Source organism: Spermophilus citellus (genome assembly GCF_964194105.1).
Source record: "Spermophilus citellus genome assembly, chromosome: 2".
Classification (NCBI taxonomy): Eukaryota; Metazoa; Chordata; class Mammalia; order Rodentia; family Sciuridae; genus Spermophilus; species Spermophilus citellus.
In genome coordinates this window covers 23,340,221-23,356,845 of record NC_138183.1, presented here as the reverse complement: position 1 = coordinate 23,356,845, position 16,625 = coordinate 23,340,221, and the positions used below count along the sequence as shown (strand labels likewise).

The following is a 16,625-nucleotide window of genomic DNA, read 5'->3' as shown; positions in this document are numbered from 1 at the left end:
GCTAAAACCAAAAGAGCTAAAGGAGCTGCCCAAATGATCCACACTCATGAGCCATAGATACATTATTTTGGCAAGCGCAGGAGGATCACCAAGTTCAAAGCCAGCCTTAGCTATTACTCAAGGCCCTCAGCAACTTAATAAGGCCTTGTTTGAACATAAAAAAAAGAGCTGGGGATGTGGCTCAATGGTTAAGCACCCCTGGGTTCAATTTCTGGTGTCAAAAACAAACAAACAAATAAATAAAAAACAGTATTTTAAGCCACGAAGTTTGGGGGTCATTTGTTGCACAACAGGCAACTGATACTGTTATACACCAACTGGAGACTCACCTGTACACTCATACTGTAGACCTTTCCCATAATAACCCTTTTCACAGATGCATTCAAATTGACCTGTATGTGTCCCACATTTACAGCTTGCCATTCTGTCACAGCAGTCTTTTCCAGCTTCACAGAGGTATGAGCAGTGGGACATGTCCTCTTGAATAAAACTCCCAGTAGGTAGATCTATCAAAAACATATGACAGGGCAATTAAAAAGTGATTGACAATTGAATGTTACATTCTTTAGTCTCAAAAATTCAAATGCAAGCTGGAGACAATATCTTTTTCTCATCAGTCTAATCGCTTCCTTGCTCTCTACTCTCACCCAAATATAAATGTGTGTTATTTGCTACCATGCTCTGGGAATTTGTTTCAGCCAGTTAAGTTATTTCAGTCTGGAACCTCATCATAAGTTCTCAGGGCCACTCAGGGTCAGGCAGAAACTAAGTACTTTGGAGACGAATCTCCAGATGCAGCAGGAAGTAACACAGTCAGTTCCTCAGGTCATCCTCCTGGCTTTCAAACCAGCAGTGTTGCACCGCCTCTGAATGAGGTCAGACAGCAGTAACCAGATACCCAAGTTCCTTGTTCAAGTTAGAAGTAAAACTGCAATTCTGGCTGTTGAATAAGGATGTTGATTGTGAGCTACTGACTTTAGATTAAATTCCACCACTTTGCTATTTGATTAAAGACTTAAAGAAGAACACCACATAAGCTAAGTGATAAAACCAGGATCTGGTCTGTGTCTCAAATTTAAATACATTGACACATGTTAATGTTAACAGAGACCATTCTGATTACATGAGCCATGCCCACCAGCTTGAGCAGAGCAGTTTCAAAAGTGACTTAACAAGGCAGGGAAAGGTTGAACATGACAGGTCAGGAATGGATGCCAGGAATGGGGCCAGCAGTAAGTCCATTTAGGTCCAGAGTGTTAGGTCCAGCTATAGGGATGGGTCTGTAGCAGGAACTCAAGTGACCGAGTGTCCCAAGACACAGAGACCGCAAATGCATACCTGGGAAAGAGATTGATGATGTTCTCAATGATGGAGTGTCTGTTTCCTTGTATAACAAAATGAATAACAAATAGGGGCGATGTAAAAGGAAGACTTCAGCCCCAAGGGGAAGAGGCCAGAACAAGGAAGAGGCCAGGCACCACATTAAAATCTACCCAGTATACTCTGCTGTGAGTGAAAGACCTATGACAGGGGCCCCGAAGACTTGGTTCTGACACATTGGGTCACAGGTTTATTTTACAGAGAACAACTTAGGAAGCAGGAAAAACTTAAGTGTCAAGGAGGGTCGGTGCTGTAGTGTTCAAATCTGGGAGAGAAACAAATGGAAGAATTTTATATGAAATAAAGCTATTATTCTGTAGGTCTATTGAGCATGGCTAGAAACATAGACAATTTCAACATGAAAAGTGGATCTGTCCAAAATAAAAGTAGCTTTAGAGATTATAAAGCCAAGGGAAAGAAGCTCATGGCCTTTGATCCAATCATGTCTTTCTAATAAAAACAGGGTTTCTTCTTACCAGATATGGGAAATCTACCAAAGTATTATGCATTCTAGATTTTAGTGTAAACAACATACTGGCTTTTAAAGCTGTTGCGTTATAGAATCCACAACCCTTTCCTTGGAAGCTCCATCCTACTTAGTTTCTGGTCAATTCATACTGACGCAAAAGGCACCAGTCTTAGAAGACAGATTGGAGATTCGTCCTCTATAACACTGGTTTCTAACAACACCTATGACCTCATGTCCTCATCTAGTCTCAGCCACTGTTTCCAAGTACAGCTGCCCTATGCTCCCACCTAACACATTGCTTTGCCTGGAGAAAAGGAGAAACAAAGGTCATCACAATCTCATTTATACAATAAATAACAAGGTGAAGTTTAAGTATTTTGTTTAATCCTCTGGAAAAAATTATGTGGCACATACTGTAATACTCTCCATTTTTGATAGGATATAAAATTGAAGCTCATAGTTGTTAAATAAATTGTTCAAGAAAAGAATTATTAATTAATCAATATTGATATTTAATAAGTAATAACTAAGACATAATTACAATGGATAGTTTTGGAGCCAGCAGTAACTTTCTAATAATTTTGTATGTACTAATGCATTTATTTCTTATGACAAATCTATGAAGTATGCATTGTCTCATTGCCTATATTCTAATAATAAGAAACCTAAGAAGTATAGAACATAGACATTGTCAAAAACCAGTTAGCCAGCAGGTGACAAAACAGGAATTCAAATCCAGGCACGCTAGACTTTTCAGACTTCACCCTTAAAATCTAGACTTCATTAAGTCATAGGCTCAGAATTTAAATGCAAACTTCTTTACTTCCAAGCCTATTTTCCTGCCGCTTCTAAACCCTGACCCAAGTCTTGGCCCATTTCACTGAGATTCTAGTTTTCAAAATCTTTTACCAGTGTCCTCTCAGAGAGGTTTTTTTTTTTTTTTTTAAATAACTACAGCCTGAAATTGCACCACAGTAGGCTAACCTGTTTATTATGAGCATCATTAATTGGCTGGAATCTTGTGTGGCCCTGGTTTTCCCCTGAAACGAGACCTGAGTATGGACACCTGCAAGGATCAAGCCTAATTTGCCACTTTGCCAGACACCCTGTCTTCTCTTTGCAGTCTGCATTCTCATCTCCTGGCTCACCAAGACATATGCCCACAGGAAGACGGGAACATTCATCTAACTCCTCTTATACAACTGCACATTCTTGTACATGGTGTACAAAGAACTCTAATGAGGGCATTTGCTGATTTTCTTCCCTTTTAGGGTTGACCACAATTAAGCTTATACAAAAACATATTTATCTTCAAATTGTCAGGTCAAGAAATATGTGTTTAGTATTCATCGTCCCTATATCTTCATGTGTATTCCTGGAAACATTCTTTTGAGATTCACCGTGCAAGTCTCTGAATGTTTACTTCATCTGTCCAGATAACTGCAAATGAGACCTAAGTCAAGACTTCCTACTCTGTGTGTGGCCTCCAAACACGTACCTCAGTTCATTTCACTAATGATTCTAATGGTTCTAGGTGGGAGCATATGGATATTCTAGTGAAAATATATCACAGCTGTTAAGAAAGAAAACAAAACAACTTCTCTTGTTGCAGTTCAGAATGTCATCTCTATGAAGTTCAGCACAACTTGTGATAGCCAAAGCACACATGGGCATCATGCTCAGCAAGAACCTTAGAAGGGTTTGATATAACATCAGGCAGTGAGAGGGAAACCCCATTTAAAGGCACCTTTGTTAGACATTAGGCTCCGTTACCTTCATGCAATGCCCGGCGTGCTAAAGCCTCCAATTCTTCAAAACTGTGAAGCAGGTAGCAGTGTTCCTCCTTCGGGGTAGAAGCCATATCATTGAGTTCCCGAATGTTTCCTTGCCATATGCCAAAAGTGAAGATCTCCACACCAAAATCTCTCAGTGATGCTGCAATTGGTCTGGGATCTCCTCCATTGGAATATCCATCAGTGATGAGAAATATAACTTTGGTGGAGTTTTCTCTGGAATGACTAAGAATTTTCTGTAAAGAAACAGGGAGCATCAGTCTGAGATTGCATTATGTTGCTCACTACGTGCTCCCTTCTTATGGAAGAGCACACTTGAGAAGATCATTAGCATTTCACATCGTGGAGGAAGGGAAGCCCTGCTCAGTGAGAGTAAAAACAGAAACAGACCCAGACCAGAGTCTACCATGGTCTTCCACAGAAACACAATATACCACAAAAGTGTTTAAGATGTATCATCATCATCCTCTCTATGGAGCTCACTGATGAAGAGCAACAAGTGTTTATGGGCTGAATTTTTAAATGAATGTTATTATTTATTGTTAGGCTGTCTTTTATTGATTTTCAGGCTCTCATAATATCAATCAAATCTGAATCCTAGTATTTCTCTCTATGTCTACTTCTCTATGCATCCATCTAAACCTCTGTATGATGAACCCTTAAAGCCTAATGGGGAGAAATTTTAGCAGAGTGTCTTTTCCAGAGTTAATAATGGCTGACCTGCTTCTATATTTGTTTTTCCATTGCTCCTTCAAAAATGTAGAATGGATTCAATACTCCATCTCTTCTGGACCACCCAGTGTTAGCATAAAATCCGCTGTTTTTGGCGGTGTCCTATCTTCATGAGAAAACATTGATTCACTAAATCCTACCCTGGGCTTTATTATTTTAGGACAAGTGAATTCTGTTTTACAATGTTATATGCTATTCCTTCTCCACAGATGGAAGAAAAAAAAACCCTTTTAAACAGGCATTCTATTTATTGCCGTTGATGTACTTACTGTAACATCAAAACATAAAGGCTGAGAGCTCTAGAGGTGATTCTGGCATTGTTTCCAATTCACCTTCGATGATTTTCATTAGAATTGGGTAGGAAAGGTAAAGAAGTGCCAGGGTGTGTTTTCTGGCAATTGCTTAGAAGGCATTCATGTTTATTAGATAGTAATTCAAGAAACTCCACATGTTTTCCAGTAGCTAGACAGGAAGAGCAGCAATTGTATCCTAAGCTTTATAGAAATTAAAAAAGAGGTACTGTGACTTAACAATAAGTCTGATTCAATTCACTTCAGGGGCCAGACTCACTATAGGATCCAGATTCCCTCAGATTGTACAATTCACATCTGTAGAAAGCAATTTCCTTTTGTATACACTCAATATTAAGTATTATAATTCAATAAGCCTTACTTGAAATTTCATTTGTGCCTGTGAGTTACAGTTAAAGATGTTAAACTTGAACTTAAAATAAATTAAACTAAAAGTGACTCCAGAAAACATCTGGAAAGCCAGCAGTTTGACAAGAGGTATTCGAACACTTCATCCCGCTCCTTCTATAAAACCAAGTGAGATCCAGGAAAACCAGCACAGATGGGAACATGGTGAAGATGGGCACAGAGGGCAGTTTGTGTGACAGAATAATGTGCAAGATGTTAAAGGACAGCCCCTAAATATGGAAACAAGGGGCCCAGTCAACAGTTTCACAAGTCTTAGTTTTCAGAGTTTAAAAAGATGCCTTTTGACGAAGGACAGGATTTGGGATAAATTCTTGATAAGTATAAGATTTTTTTACCCTTGAGACAAGAAATGAATCTCTGAGGACAGGGAGAGGGAAAGAATTAGAGAACAAGAGATGTTAGACGTTGCTGGGAGGTCTTGAATTCTCCACCAATTTCTCCAACCCCCAACTCAGTCACAGAAGAAGAGGTGATCACTTAACAACCCCCTAGGCACAGGGATTCATAGGTCCTCTGTCTATTGGGCTATTCAGGATACTGGCTGCGCCACAGTAGTGCCCTTGATCATGATGACATGGGACAATGGAGCACAACTGTGTAGGTGTTAAAAGAGAGAGGACCTGATGAGTCCTCCATATTCCTAAAGGGGTATAGAAGAGAGAAGTCAACATCACATTAAGATCCATGTGTTTGGCAAGGGATGGCGCCATGGACCATGTGAGCCAAAGCCAGATGGAGATGCATCTCTCTCTGGTCACATCAATATGAAGAGGTCCAAGGATTCCCAGGGGCACCAAAGGTCTACAAAACTAGCCAATGAGTGTGCCAATGTCCAACAATGACCGTCAGGGGCCAGTGATGAGACAATTGTACACCACAGAAGATGGAAGTGCAGAACATGTCAGTGCTGAGAGGAGAGCACCCCCTAAGCAGCTCTGCACAAGTGCCAGGGCTTTCACTTGACTTTGGGGAGGAAGAGAAAGAATCCTGAATGTGACTCAGTTTATAACAGTATTTGAGAAACTGATTTTTGAACCTTCTTGCAAATATCTAGAAATTTTCGTCATCAGGTGTATTAGAGTTTCAAATTGTAACATCAGGAAAATAGAGATTTTTTTTTTTTATAAAAATTGTTCAACAGCAGATAGTGACATATTTTATCTTTTGGACACAACATCTACTCCTGATTGAATGTTGGGATATCTTGAAAGGTAGGTAGAGAATATCTTTTGGAACACTGCCTTCTCACATATTACAAGGAAGAATATCAGGGATGGAAGAGAGAAAGATTGCTTTACATAACACCTTTGTGTTAAAAGACACGCAAAGATATTCACAAGTGGTAGGCCCAGAATTTCAAGGGCAAGAATAGCTTCAATGAAGGCCTGGGCTTCTCCCCAAATGTGACTTCCTTGAAGGCTGTTATTTTTATCCAATTTTTTCAATTCCTCAATATCCAGAATCTAGAATACTGCCTAACAAAGAGAAAATGGTCAATAAATATCCATCCATAAAGATAAACCCATACCTCAGCAGTTTTTCCAGCTGCTTGGGTCAAAATCTTGTAGTCATCCCTACCTCCTGTATCTTGCTTTACAAAACTTCCCCCCACAATTTGCTAAGATATTCACTTGTATATTATATGAATATTTAATTTTTAAAAATTCCTAAATTCACAGTTTTTTTCCCCTTTGGTATTAATTTTACCTTTATTTTTATTTATCTGGATAACTAATTTTTGCAAAATGATTTACTGATTTATTCATTCTTTCCTTGGTTGTAGTCTGTTTTTTTTTTTTTTTAACCTACTTGTCTGTTCTCGGCCAATATTACATGTTTTCAGGTGCTATAGTTTTGTAGTATTTTTTTTCATATCTGGTAAAGAAAATACTCATCTTTTTTTTCCCTCTCTCTCAAAATGTTTGTGGTTTACCTTAAAATGTTTCTTTTCCAATTGAGCTTGAGAATTGTCTTATAACATTCTTCATTAAAATTTTCCTATCTCATCATTTGACCCAATAACCCACTTCTAGGAATCCATTCCAAAGACACATTGGAACATATCCACAAAAACAGAAGCAAGGACCAGCCTCGGTAGAAAGAAGCATCTTTAAAGCCCTGATGATTGTCCCCAAATGTCTCTGCCCACCAGAAGGAGCCAGGAATTCTTGAAGAAATGGTTTATTTCAGGTTGAGGTGAGAAATGGACAACATGAGTTTCAACAGGCTTTCATGACAGAAAACCAAGAAGCTGTTAAAAGACTTATCCAGGGTTGACCAGAGAGGCCAGGAACTAGCCAGAAGAGTCTCCTGTGTATGTATGTATATATTTACATTTTTACATATTTGTATTTTTAGTTAGTATACATTGGGGTGGGGAGTCCTATAATATAAACAATAATCAGAATGAACCGAAATACACAAACACTCACACATATATTTGTTATTTTTCATTCAGTACCATCTCTGGGTAAAAGTCCAATGATCTGATATGGAGGACATGAAGTAAGACGTTATTTAATTTGTATTTGAAATCATCCTTTTCCATATTCCAAGGGTAAGTCCCAGTTTTAATACTCTAAGATGTGCAAGCTGTGCTTCCATGTCCTTGTTCTTGATTAAATAATGAATTCTTTTTCCTTCTAGCTGCTCCACTCAGCAGGCGTAATCTCACCTCCATGGACATTCTACATTCCACTTGTGCTTACTATGAATTATGTCTCTTCTACAAGGTCATGGGAGTTAACAATCATCAAGACACTAAAAAGTGAGACTAATAATGGAAAGGAGAAGAGGGGGGAAATGTAAAATTTCTTTTTAACAAGGTATTTCAGCAATACTGAGAACAAAATCCAGGTTCTTGTGCATGCTAGGTGAGTACTCTCCCCATGAGCTACATCCCCAGCTCCTTTCCCTTAAATTTCATTTTGAGACAGCGTCTCACTAAGTTGCTGAAGCTGACTTTGATCTTGCAATCCTCCTGCCTCACCCTGCTGAGTAGTTGGAGTTACAGACATAGGCCACCACGCCTGGCTTTCAGTATGGTATTCTTGATAGTGTCTGGCAAAGAGTATGTGCTTATAAATATCTATTTGATGAATGAATTAATGAAAAAATGGAGTGAATAAACACTTAAGACACTGGAGAGAGTTAGTTGAGTGAACTGGTCTGCAGAGAACAGTAGTTTACCTTAAAAGAAACATTTTCAGGTAAACCACATTTTAAGGTAAACTACTATTCTGTGTGCACCTGTGTGTGTGATGTTTCACATAGTTGTATATAAGAAAGGTAAAATTTTCTTTTTGAGCCTTTATTGTCCTTCTGAAATAAATGCTCTCTTGGAATATCAATCTTAGCTCATGTCAATAACATTCCTTAACATCCAAGTTAGGATTAAACAGAGACTTCTTCCTATACGTTATACACAGAACACTCCAAGCTGTGATTCTATTTTCCTTCCCTTCTTACAGAGAACTGGTAAGTATTTACAGGAACCATTAGATCTGTTGGCAAAACAGATATATTAAGCTTAAAATAGCAAGAAGAATGGCAGGACTAGTAGTTCAAGCAAAGAATTACACAAGATCTGGGTTTGGAATGTTCTTTAAAGATAGGGGAGGGGTGGATGATTTACTGAAAATAATTCACAGTCCCCCCAACTTTGTGCTTCATCATGCTTGAATTAAAACATAATCCAATAAGGACTTTTTTTTTATACCAAGACTGAAGAAGTAAATGGTTCTGTGGTAATGTTTGTGGAACGTGGTACAAGCTTGGCACTTTTCTTTCCAGTGTTCCTGAAATAGTTTACATCATCTGCTATCCTGGCTGAGGCATTTCAGAAACAGAAAATTTCTGGTTCAGAATAGTGAATGAGGCAAATGGTTTGCTGGCAAAGAAAAATTCAACATGGACTTTGTATGGCAAAAGGTTATCACCATCTGTATTGTATCAAGTCCCTGATGAGCTTGTATAAATATCTGGCAGGGGAGTAAGTCCAGCAAAAGTCATTAGAATGATAAAAATGCAGGATTGTGTAACAGCGTTCTAACAACCGAGATCCATCACCATTACACAAGACTGTACCTCCACCCCCACCCCGAGTCAGGCCACAAGAGAGCTGTTTTGAAAAACGGTCTTAAGAAGAAAGTCAGAGGTCACAACAAGTCAGGAATGGGGACAGGATTTGCTCTTGGCCTGCAATAATTAAACTCCATGCAGATAGAATGTCAACTACGACATGGCCTTAGCTGCAGTTGCCCACTGTCACCAGTCTTGATGAGGAATACTAACTAGAGAAGGTAACTCTTTTACAGAAATTGTTACTGTGACCTAATATTAACTGCAATCCTTTTAAGCTACTTACCAAGGAGCAGAAAATTAGTAAAATAACTATTCCAACTTATTTTCACATATTCTTTTCTTTGTTAGGAAATGTTAAGGACAAGCAAGGCATCAGAACTTACAATATTTTCCTCACCTTTCACATTCTAGAATTTCACTAATCTTCATCTGTTATCATAGTTAATGTTTTAATTTGAATATTTATGTTTTTCAACTCAAGAGAGACTCATTGTTTTATATTCTTTAAAATTATTTATGGAAAAGGAAGTTAATCCGACTCTTTTGGATCTGGTAGCAATATCTCAAGCTTTTCTTCCATGCCTGTGTTGGTTTTGTGGAAGGGTATTTTCTTCCCTTCTACTTCTGGTTTAGAATTACTCTTGGTATTGAACTTTATTTTTCCTGGCATAATATTTCTCTATCTTGTTCAATTCTCTTCTTTATTCCTTCCAGTTTTCGGCCAGTTTTGTTTTAATTTCAGTTTGTTGTCTATCCCCTTATTTCTCATCTCCAGTTCAGTGTTTTATTTATTCATGTCAAGTGCATGTAATTAACGCTTTCTAGGAATTAGTTCTGCTTTTCAGAGTGAATTCTTATACTTTATCTTACATTCTATATTTTATCAAACAGAAATATTCAAAAGAAGTCAAATAGAGTGTAAGGTTTTTCTTTCTTTTCCTTCTGTTTTTCTTCATCCACGAATAAATAAGTATAGCCAAAGTGTTTGCAGCAAATGATAAATAAGCGAGTAAAATAAGTGTTGGAACCCATGAGTGTAAAATTTGTTATCTATTATGATTATTAAAATGAACTGATAACTTACCCAAATGATCAGCAAAAGAAGTTAAAAATAAGCCACATGCTGTGTTTGTTTAAAGAAGAGGGCTCAGGTCAACATTGTCCAACAGAACTTTCTGTGATGATTGACAGGTTATCTATTAAGCTCAATACAGTGGTCACTTGCCACATGTGACTATGGAGCATTTGAAACGAGTCTGTTGCAAATGAAGGACTAAATTCATAATTTTATTTAATAATTTTAATTAATTTAGATTTAAGTAGACAAACGTGGCTAGTGGCTAGAAGACTGGATAGTGTAGGTCAAGATCATAGTAGCCTCATACTCAGAATAAAAAAAAAATGTCGAGAGCAGGCCTATGAAAACATTCTGTAAATCCAATCAATGCAAAATCAATTTGAGGATTTAGAAGAGGACATCATTTAATACTGAAATAGGAAGAAAATAAGCATAATGAAATGATGCTTGTATCACTAGAATTTAGAAATTCAGAGCCTCAATGAAAACAAGAAAGAGAATAGGCTAAGATGAAAAGAGAGATGTACACGAGGAGAAGGATTTGATAAGAAAATAATGCAGGGAAACTCAAAATAGAGTGAACAACTTGGAAATCCACATTGTTCATAAGAGATAAAAACGTCAGAAATGCAAACCATAAAAGTTAGCCAAAATTTTAGTATAGAAAGTTGCTGACCAATCTCACTGACAAACATAATTCTAAATAAATACCATCAAACTGAATTCAAATAATATTCAAATACCTTTCCCTTTTATATGATAAAGCTTATTTCTCAAACTGGATAAAATGACTAAGTCTAACTTTACAACACAATCATCGCAACACAATTATTGTCCTAATGTAAAAAAGGTAATAACCTTTTTTTGCTCGGGGTGCCTACTAGGGATGGAATTTAGGGGCACTTGACCATTGAGCCACATCCCCATCCCTATTTTGTATTTTATTTAGAGACAGGATCTCATTGAGTTGCTTAGCACCTTGCTTTTGCTGAGGCTGCCTTTGAACGTGGGATCCTACTGTCTAAGCCTCCCTAGCCCCTGGGATTACAGGCATGCACCACCACACCTGGCCCAAAATGCTAAGTTTTTTAGTAAACAAAAATATAGGAATAATATGATAAATTATCTATATTAAAATAATGGAAGGCATGCTCATCTGTTTTAAAAAAAGACTATTTTCCAAGAATGCAAGGAATCTTCCAATATTATCTGCCTCTACCTTTTAGTAGTTATTCAGAATTTAGATAAAAGTTTGGTCCTCTTTTAAACTTCTCTAAATTCTTCTAATGTGCATAAAACAAACCCTTCTCATTGCTCCCACCCATGTTCCATTTCACCAAAGCCATATAATTATAGTTAAAGCTATGTGTCTGAGTATATCCCAACCTTGTTTGCAATGAACTCACTTGCAGGACGGGACCTTAACCCTTATGCTATTGATGATAAAAATGACTATGAAACCAGTGAATGAACAAATAAACAAATGCCACCATTTTCATTAGCTATCTGTCCAACATACAGAATAAAAAAATAAATTCGGGTCCAAAAATTGTGGTTAAGGTAAATTTTGTACTGCAATCATGAAAGAAAACTCATAAATATCACATATATACTTATTTCATCAAATCCATATTGAATCACTATTATATGCCAGGTGCTATGCTAGGGACTTCTAGTTGCATTATTTGATGATACAAAAGAAACATTAACTGAAACCAAACAAACAAACAAAATAACGTCAAAACTATAAGTGGGAAGTGTGCTCTGCAGTAACTGAGCTTTCCCATTTATCTTGTAATTTCAAATGAATCATGTTTAATACGTCTCATTTATTTTAAGTATTTACTCAGGCTTCATAGACTGAAATTCTAGAAGGGGAAAAAATGTTGGCTTGAGTAGCATTTAGGCTATGTATGACAGGCGAGCCAAATCAGAGAACCAGAGGGTCAAAGAGGAACTTAGTTTCAGATTTATGGTTACAGAGTTCTTCCACCCACATACATGCTTGAGTTATTAAACACGGACATAGATCATTTTGAAATGCACCCATAGGGACAGTATATCAAATTGGAAAATGGTGTGCACAGGAGTTGATGAGTAGCAGACTGAATCCAGACTGTAAAAAAAAAAAATAGAACAACACGCAAGGACCAAACAAATTTCCATTCATGCCAGCTTTCACCATCCATTCTCTAAACCCACGGGGAATCAAGAAAATCTGGATAGCAAAAGTCAAGTCCTCAGAATCCAAATGAAACTATGATGCCAAATGACATATCAATCTTAAAAAAGCAAATCACTAATTTGCTACCAGATAATAATCAAATTAAACTCTATTATTAATATCATTATAAATAACTTTATGAAATAATTTCAGTTGACATGTTAAATCCTACACCATATGACCAGCTAGCATTTAGCTCTCAGAGTCAAAGACATGGAGTTAGTTCATGTGCCTCACATCAAGAGGTTAAAGGAGAAAGTAAATAAGATAATCCCAAATTGTACAAATATCATTTGGTATCTGGACATCTGTTTATGATTTTTCAAATAAACTAGGCAAAGCGTAGAGAAGTATTACTTAATATAAAATAGCATTATCATAAAACAATGGCCAAAATCATGCTTGAAGTATCTGAAGTATCTGTGTAAAATTCAAGAACAAGGCAGGGAGCCCATCACTTCAATGTAAGAGTACTATCAATATAATAAGGCAAGAACCACATGTAAGTATAATAAAAAACGAATCATATTTCATATAAAAGAGAATTAAATTGAAAGAAATAGAAAGGTATTGAGAAAGATTTATGTATAAGACTATTTTAACTATAAAATTTTATAGTAATATGTCTATGCAATAACTAATACTTGAAAAATAACTTTAGAAGAACTTCCTTAAATGGGAACATTTTCAATATGCAACTTTAAAAAGTATAGAGCATGCCTTTTCTTCTTACCACCTATAATTATATGTCTTCACACACACATATATATAAAGGGTAAGAAACAAAAATTTTACCTAAAACTATTGATATTATTTTCATAGTAATAAAAAGAAGCAAAGGGTATTTTTAGATACTTACAAATGGAAATTAGTAAAGACTTGAATGGTTATCCAAGAATTAAAGGTATTTGCTATTTTAAGATAAAAATTTACATACCTTAACCACAAATGGCTGTCTCTAAGGGTTGAATACCCACTTAACTGGCTTAAGCAAAGTGGGAGATTGCCTGGAAGCATGTAAGAATATGTCTCTCAAGATGAGGGAAGAAGAGATGGGCCTCCGGTGAGATTGGAACAAGGAAAAAGAAGTCAGAAGAGACGATTGTGTACACTCCTTTCAACCTTCCACCTCTTCTCTTCTGGATCACATAGTATGTTATCTCAGCTTCTCTCATGTTTAAAAGAATATATTTTTAGTTGTTGACAGACCTTTATTTTGTCTATTTATTTATATACAGTGCTGAGAATTGAACTCAGTGCCTCACACATGCTAGGCAAGCGCTCCACCACTGAGCCACACCCCCAGCCTTCTGTGTATCTTTTCTTTTTTTAATTTTTTTTATTGGTTGTTCACAACATTACAAAGCTCTTGACATATCATATTTCATACATTAGATTCAAGTGGGTTATGAACTCCCATTTTTACCCCAAATGCAGATTGCAGAATCACATCGGTTACACATCCACATTTTTACATAATGCCATATTAGTGACTGCTGTATTCTGCTACCTTTCCTATCCTCTACTATCCCCCCTCCCCTCCCCTCCCATCTTCTCCCTCTACCCCATCTACTGTAATTCATTTCTCTCCTTGTTTATTTTCCCATTCCCCTCACAACCTCTTATATGTAATTTTGTATAGCAATGAGGGTCTCCCTTCATTTCCATGCAATTTCCCTTTTCTCTCCCTTTCCCTCCCACCTCATGTCTCTGTTTAATGTTAATCTTTTCTTCCTGCTCTTCCTCCCTGTTCTGTTCTTAGTTGCTCTCATTATATCAAAGAAGACACTTGGTATTTGTTTTTTAGGGATTGGCTAGCTTCACTAAGCATAATCTGCTCTAGTGCCGTCCATTTCCCTGCAAATTCCATGATTTTGTCATTTTTTAGTGCTGCGTAATACTCCATGGTGTATAAATGCCACATTTTTTTTATCCATTCATCTATTGAAGGGCATCTGGGTTGGTTCCACAGTCTAGCTATTGTGAATTGTGCTGCTATGAACCTCGATGTGGCAGTATCCCTGTAGCATGCTCTTTTAAGGTCTTCCGGGAATAGTCCGAGAAGGGCAATAGCCGGGTCAAATGGTGGTTCCATTCCCAGCTTTCCCAGGAATCTCCATACTGCTCTCTGTGTATCTTTATTCACTCTCCTTAAATTGGTGGGATTTCTATTGTTCTCTATGCACAGTTCTAGCTCTGCATATCCTAGCTACTGGTTAAAAAACAAAAAACACCCTAAAACAAAACAAAAATTTATTCTCTCTAAGCTCCTTATGCCCTAATCAAAATTGCTAGGAGGAAGACTATAAAGGATCTATCTCAACTTCTGGATTGGGACTCTCAATCTAAACAGAATCATTAGAAAAGAAATGTGGTTAAGGTATGTATTTTTATCTTATTATGAGATATTTTAATGACCATGAAGGAGAAACTTAGCAGGAGCTTAGAGTATGTGAAGGACACATAAAATCTAACTATTGTATTAGAAATATTTAGGCTTTAGAAACAACCCAACTCTAGAACAGTTTTAAAAAGCCAAATATATTTCAAACCAAATCTACTGACACATGGTGGATTAAAGGGGATGCGGTTGAAGGGAGATTTTAAGTTCATGAACTTGTTGTGTATTTTATTTGTCATCTTAGGTTTATCAAAAGAATGCATTTATTTTGTGACACTTATTAACATTCCAAATTATATTTGAAAATTTTGGGTTTTTTTCTTTTTTTTTTGTATTGTTTGTATGAAGAATCACATCAATCACGAGAGAGTGAAGGATTCTGTTTATATCTTTAAAAAACTGAAGTAAAACACTAAATGATTTAGGGTTGAGTTCTGTTCACAAATTAGAAGATTTATTACAGTTTGAGCATGTCTAATTCAAGAATACAAAATCCAAATGCTACAAAACTGAAATTTTTTGAGCATCAACCTGATGCCAGAAGGGGAAAATTTCTTGCAATTAAACTTCATTTTATGCACAAAATTATTTAATATATTGTATAAAATCAACTTCAGTCTATGTATATGAGATGTATTTAAAATGTACGTGAATTGGGTCCTATCTCCAATATATCTCTTTATATATACACAAATATTCAAAAATCAAAAAATCAAAACCACTTCTAACCCCACCCATTTTGGATAAGGAATATTCAAACTGTGTATGTATTTAAATTATCAGTAAATGATTGTAGTGATACATACATTTTCATTCAAAGGTGTTGACTTTTACTATTGTTTCAAATATAGTGTAGTCTGGTGGATTAAACAATTCATAAATAGTTACCTGTTTGCTTTTTTTTTTGACAGTTGTCTTTAAATATGCATTGAATATACACCTAGTTCATTACCTATAGTACTTGAATAGTTTTCTAAATATTGATGATCATAAAGCTGATTGTTAAAGCAAGTTTTTTTTTAATCTGAAAAAACTAAAATAGTCAAAATGGATTTGTCTGTTTGTTTGTTTGTACGTAAAATAGAATGGCATATTAAAAAGCAGAAAGATGTACAGAAATTGGGTATCCCAGATTAGGATAAATTGAATTTAGTTGGAAGACTAAGTTTTTGAACTGAGATTTGGCATATACATTTATAAAGTCAAATTTAGGCTGTGTGATTGAGAGTGGACCTTAAGGCACCTAGTACTAAAACTGTGGATGTTTTTGCTTAAGTCATATTTTCATTTTCATAAAGGGTACAAGTCAGTGCTAAACTCGGATAAGGTAAACCCAAGAATTCAGAGAGTTAGATAAATGGGGAAGATGGGGAAGATATCTTGCAATTAGGAGATCTGCTTTCCTACTGACTCCATGGCTTGGTCTCTGCTGTAAAAGAAGGGCAACTGTTAAGTTGCACTGGGTGGGAGATGCTAGCTGATGCAGCTGTACCATGAGAACGACACCAGAGAAACAATTCCCTGGAATGAAAAGGGGAGACGATCACCTGAGATTACCAGGCACCCTTATACAGTATCCATTCAAATGACAATTTCCAAATGTTCCCTCCACTCAGTCCCATGTCTGCTCTAGTCTGTCTTCTGTCATACACATATCTAAGTCCCTCTTAAAGGCTGCTCTCTCAGCCTCAAGATTTTACAGTGAACATCACTGTGCTGTATGTGTCAGTGCATGCCTGCCTGGAA

General features: G+C 36.6%; 1 protein-coding gene and 1 long non-coding RNA gene across 3 annotated transcripts in view; one reads left to right on the top strand and one right to left on the bottom strand.

The window, feature by feature from the left end:
* The window catches only part of LOC308642952, a 1,001,730-nt gene that overhangs the window by 227,373 nt on the left and 757,732 nt on the right, over window positions 1-16,625 (top strand). The window lies entirely within an intron of this gene.
* Window positions 1-16,625, bottom strand: part of SVEP1 (sushi, von Willebrand factor type A, EGF and pentraxin domain containing 1) — a gene marked incomplete at its 3' end in the record, with an annotated part of 177,575 nt that overhangs the window by 143,982 nt on the left and 16,968 nt on the right. For both annotated transcript variants that reach the window (XM_081282377.1, XM_081282378.1), the window contains exons 2-3: window positions 3,623-3,878; window positions 330-506 (exon numbers count right to left, since the gene is read on the bottom strand). In XM_081282377.1, coding sequence (XP_081138503.1) covers window positions 330-506; window positions 3,623-3,878 — 433 coding nt within the window. The remainder of the gene's footprint in view (window positions 1-329; window positions 507-3,622; window positions 3,879-16,625) is intronic.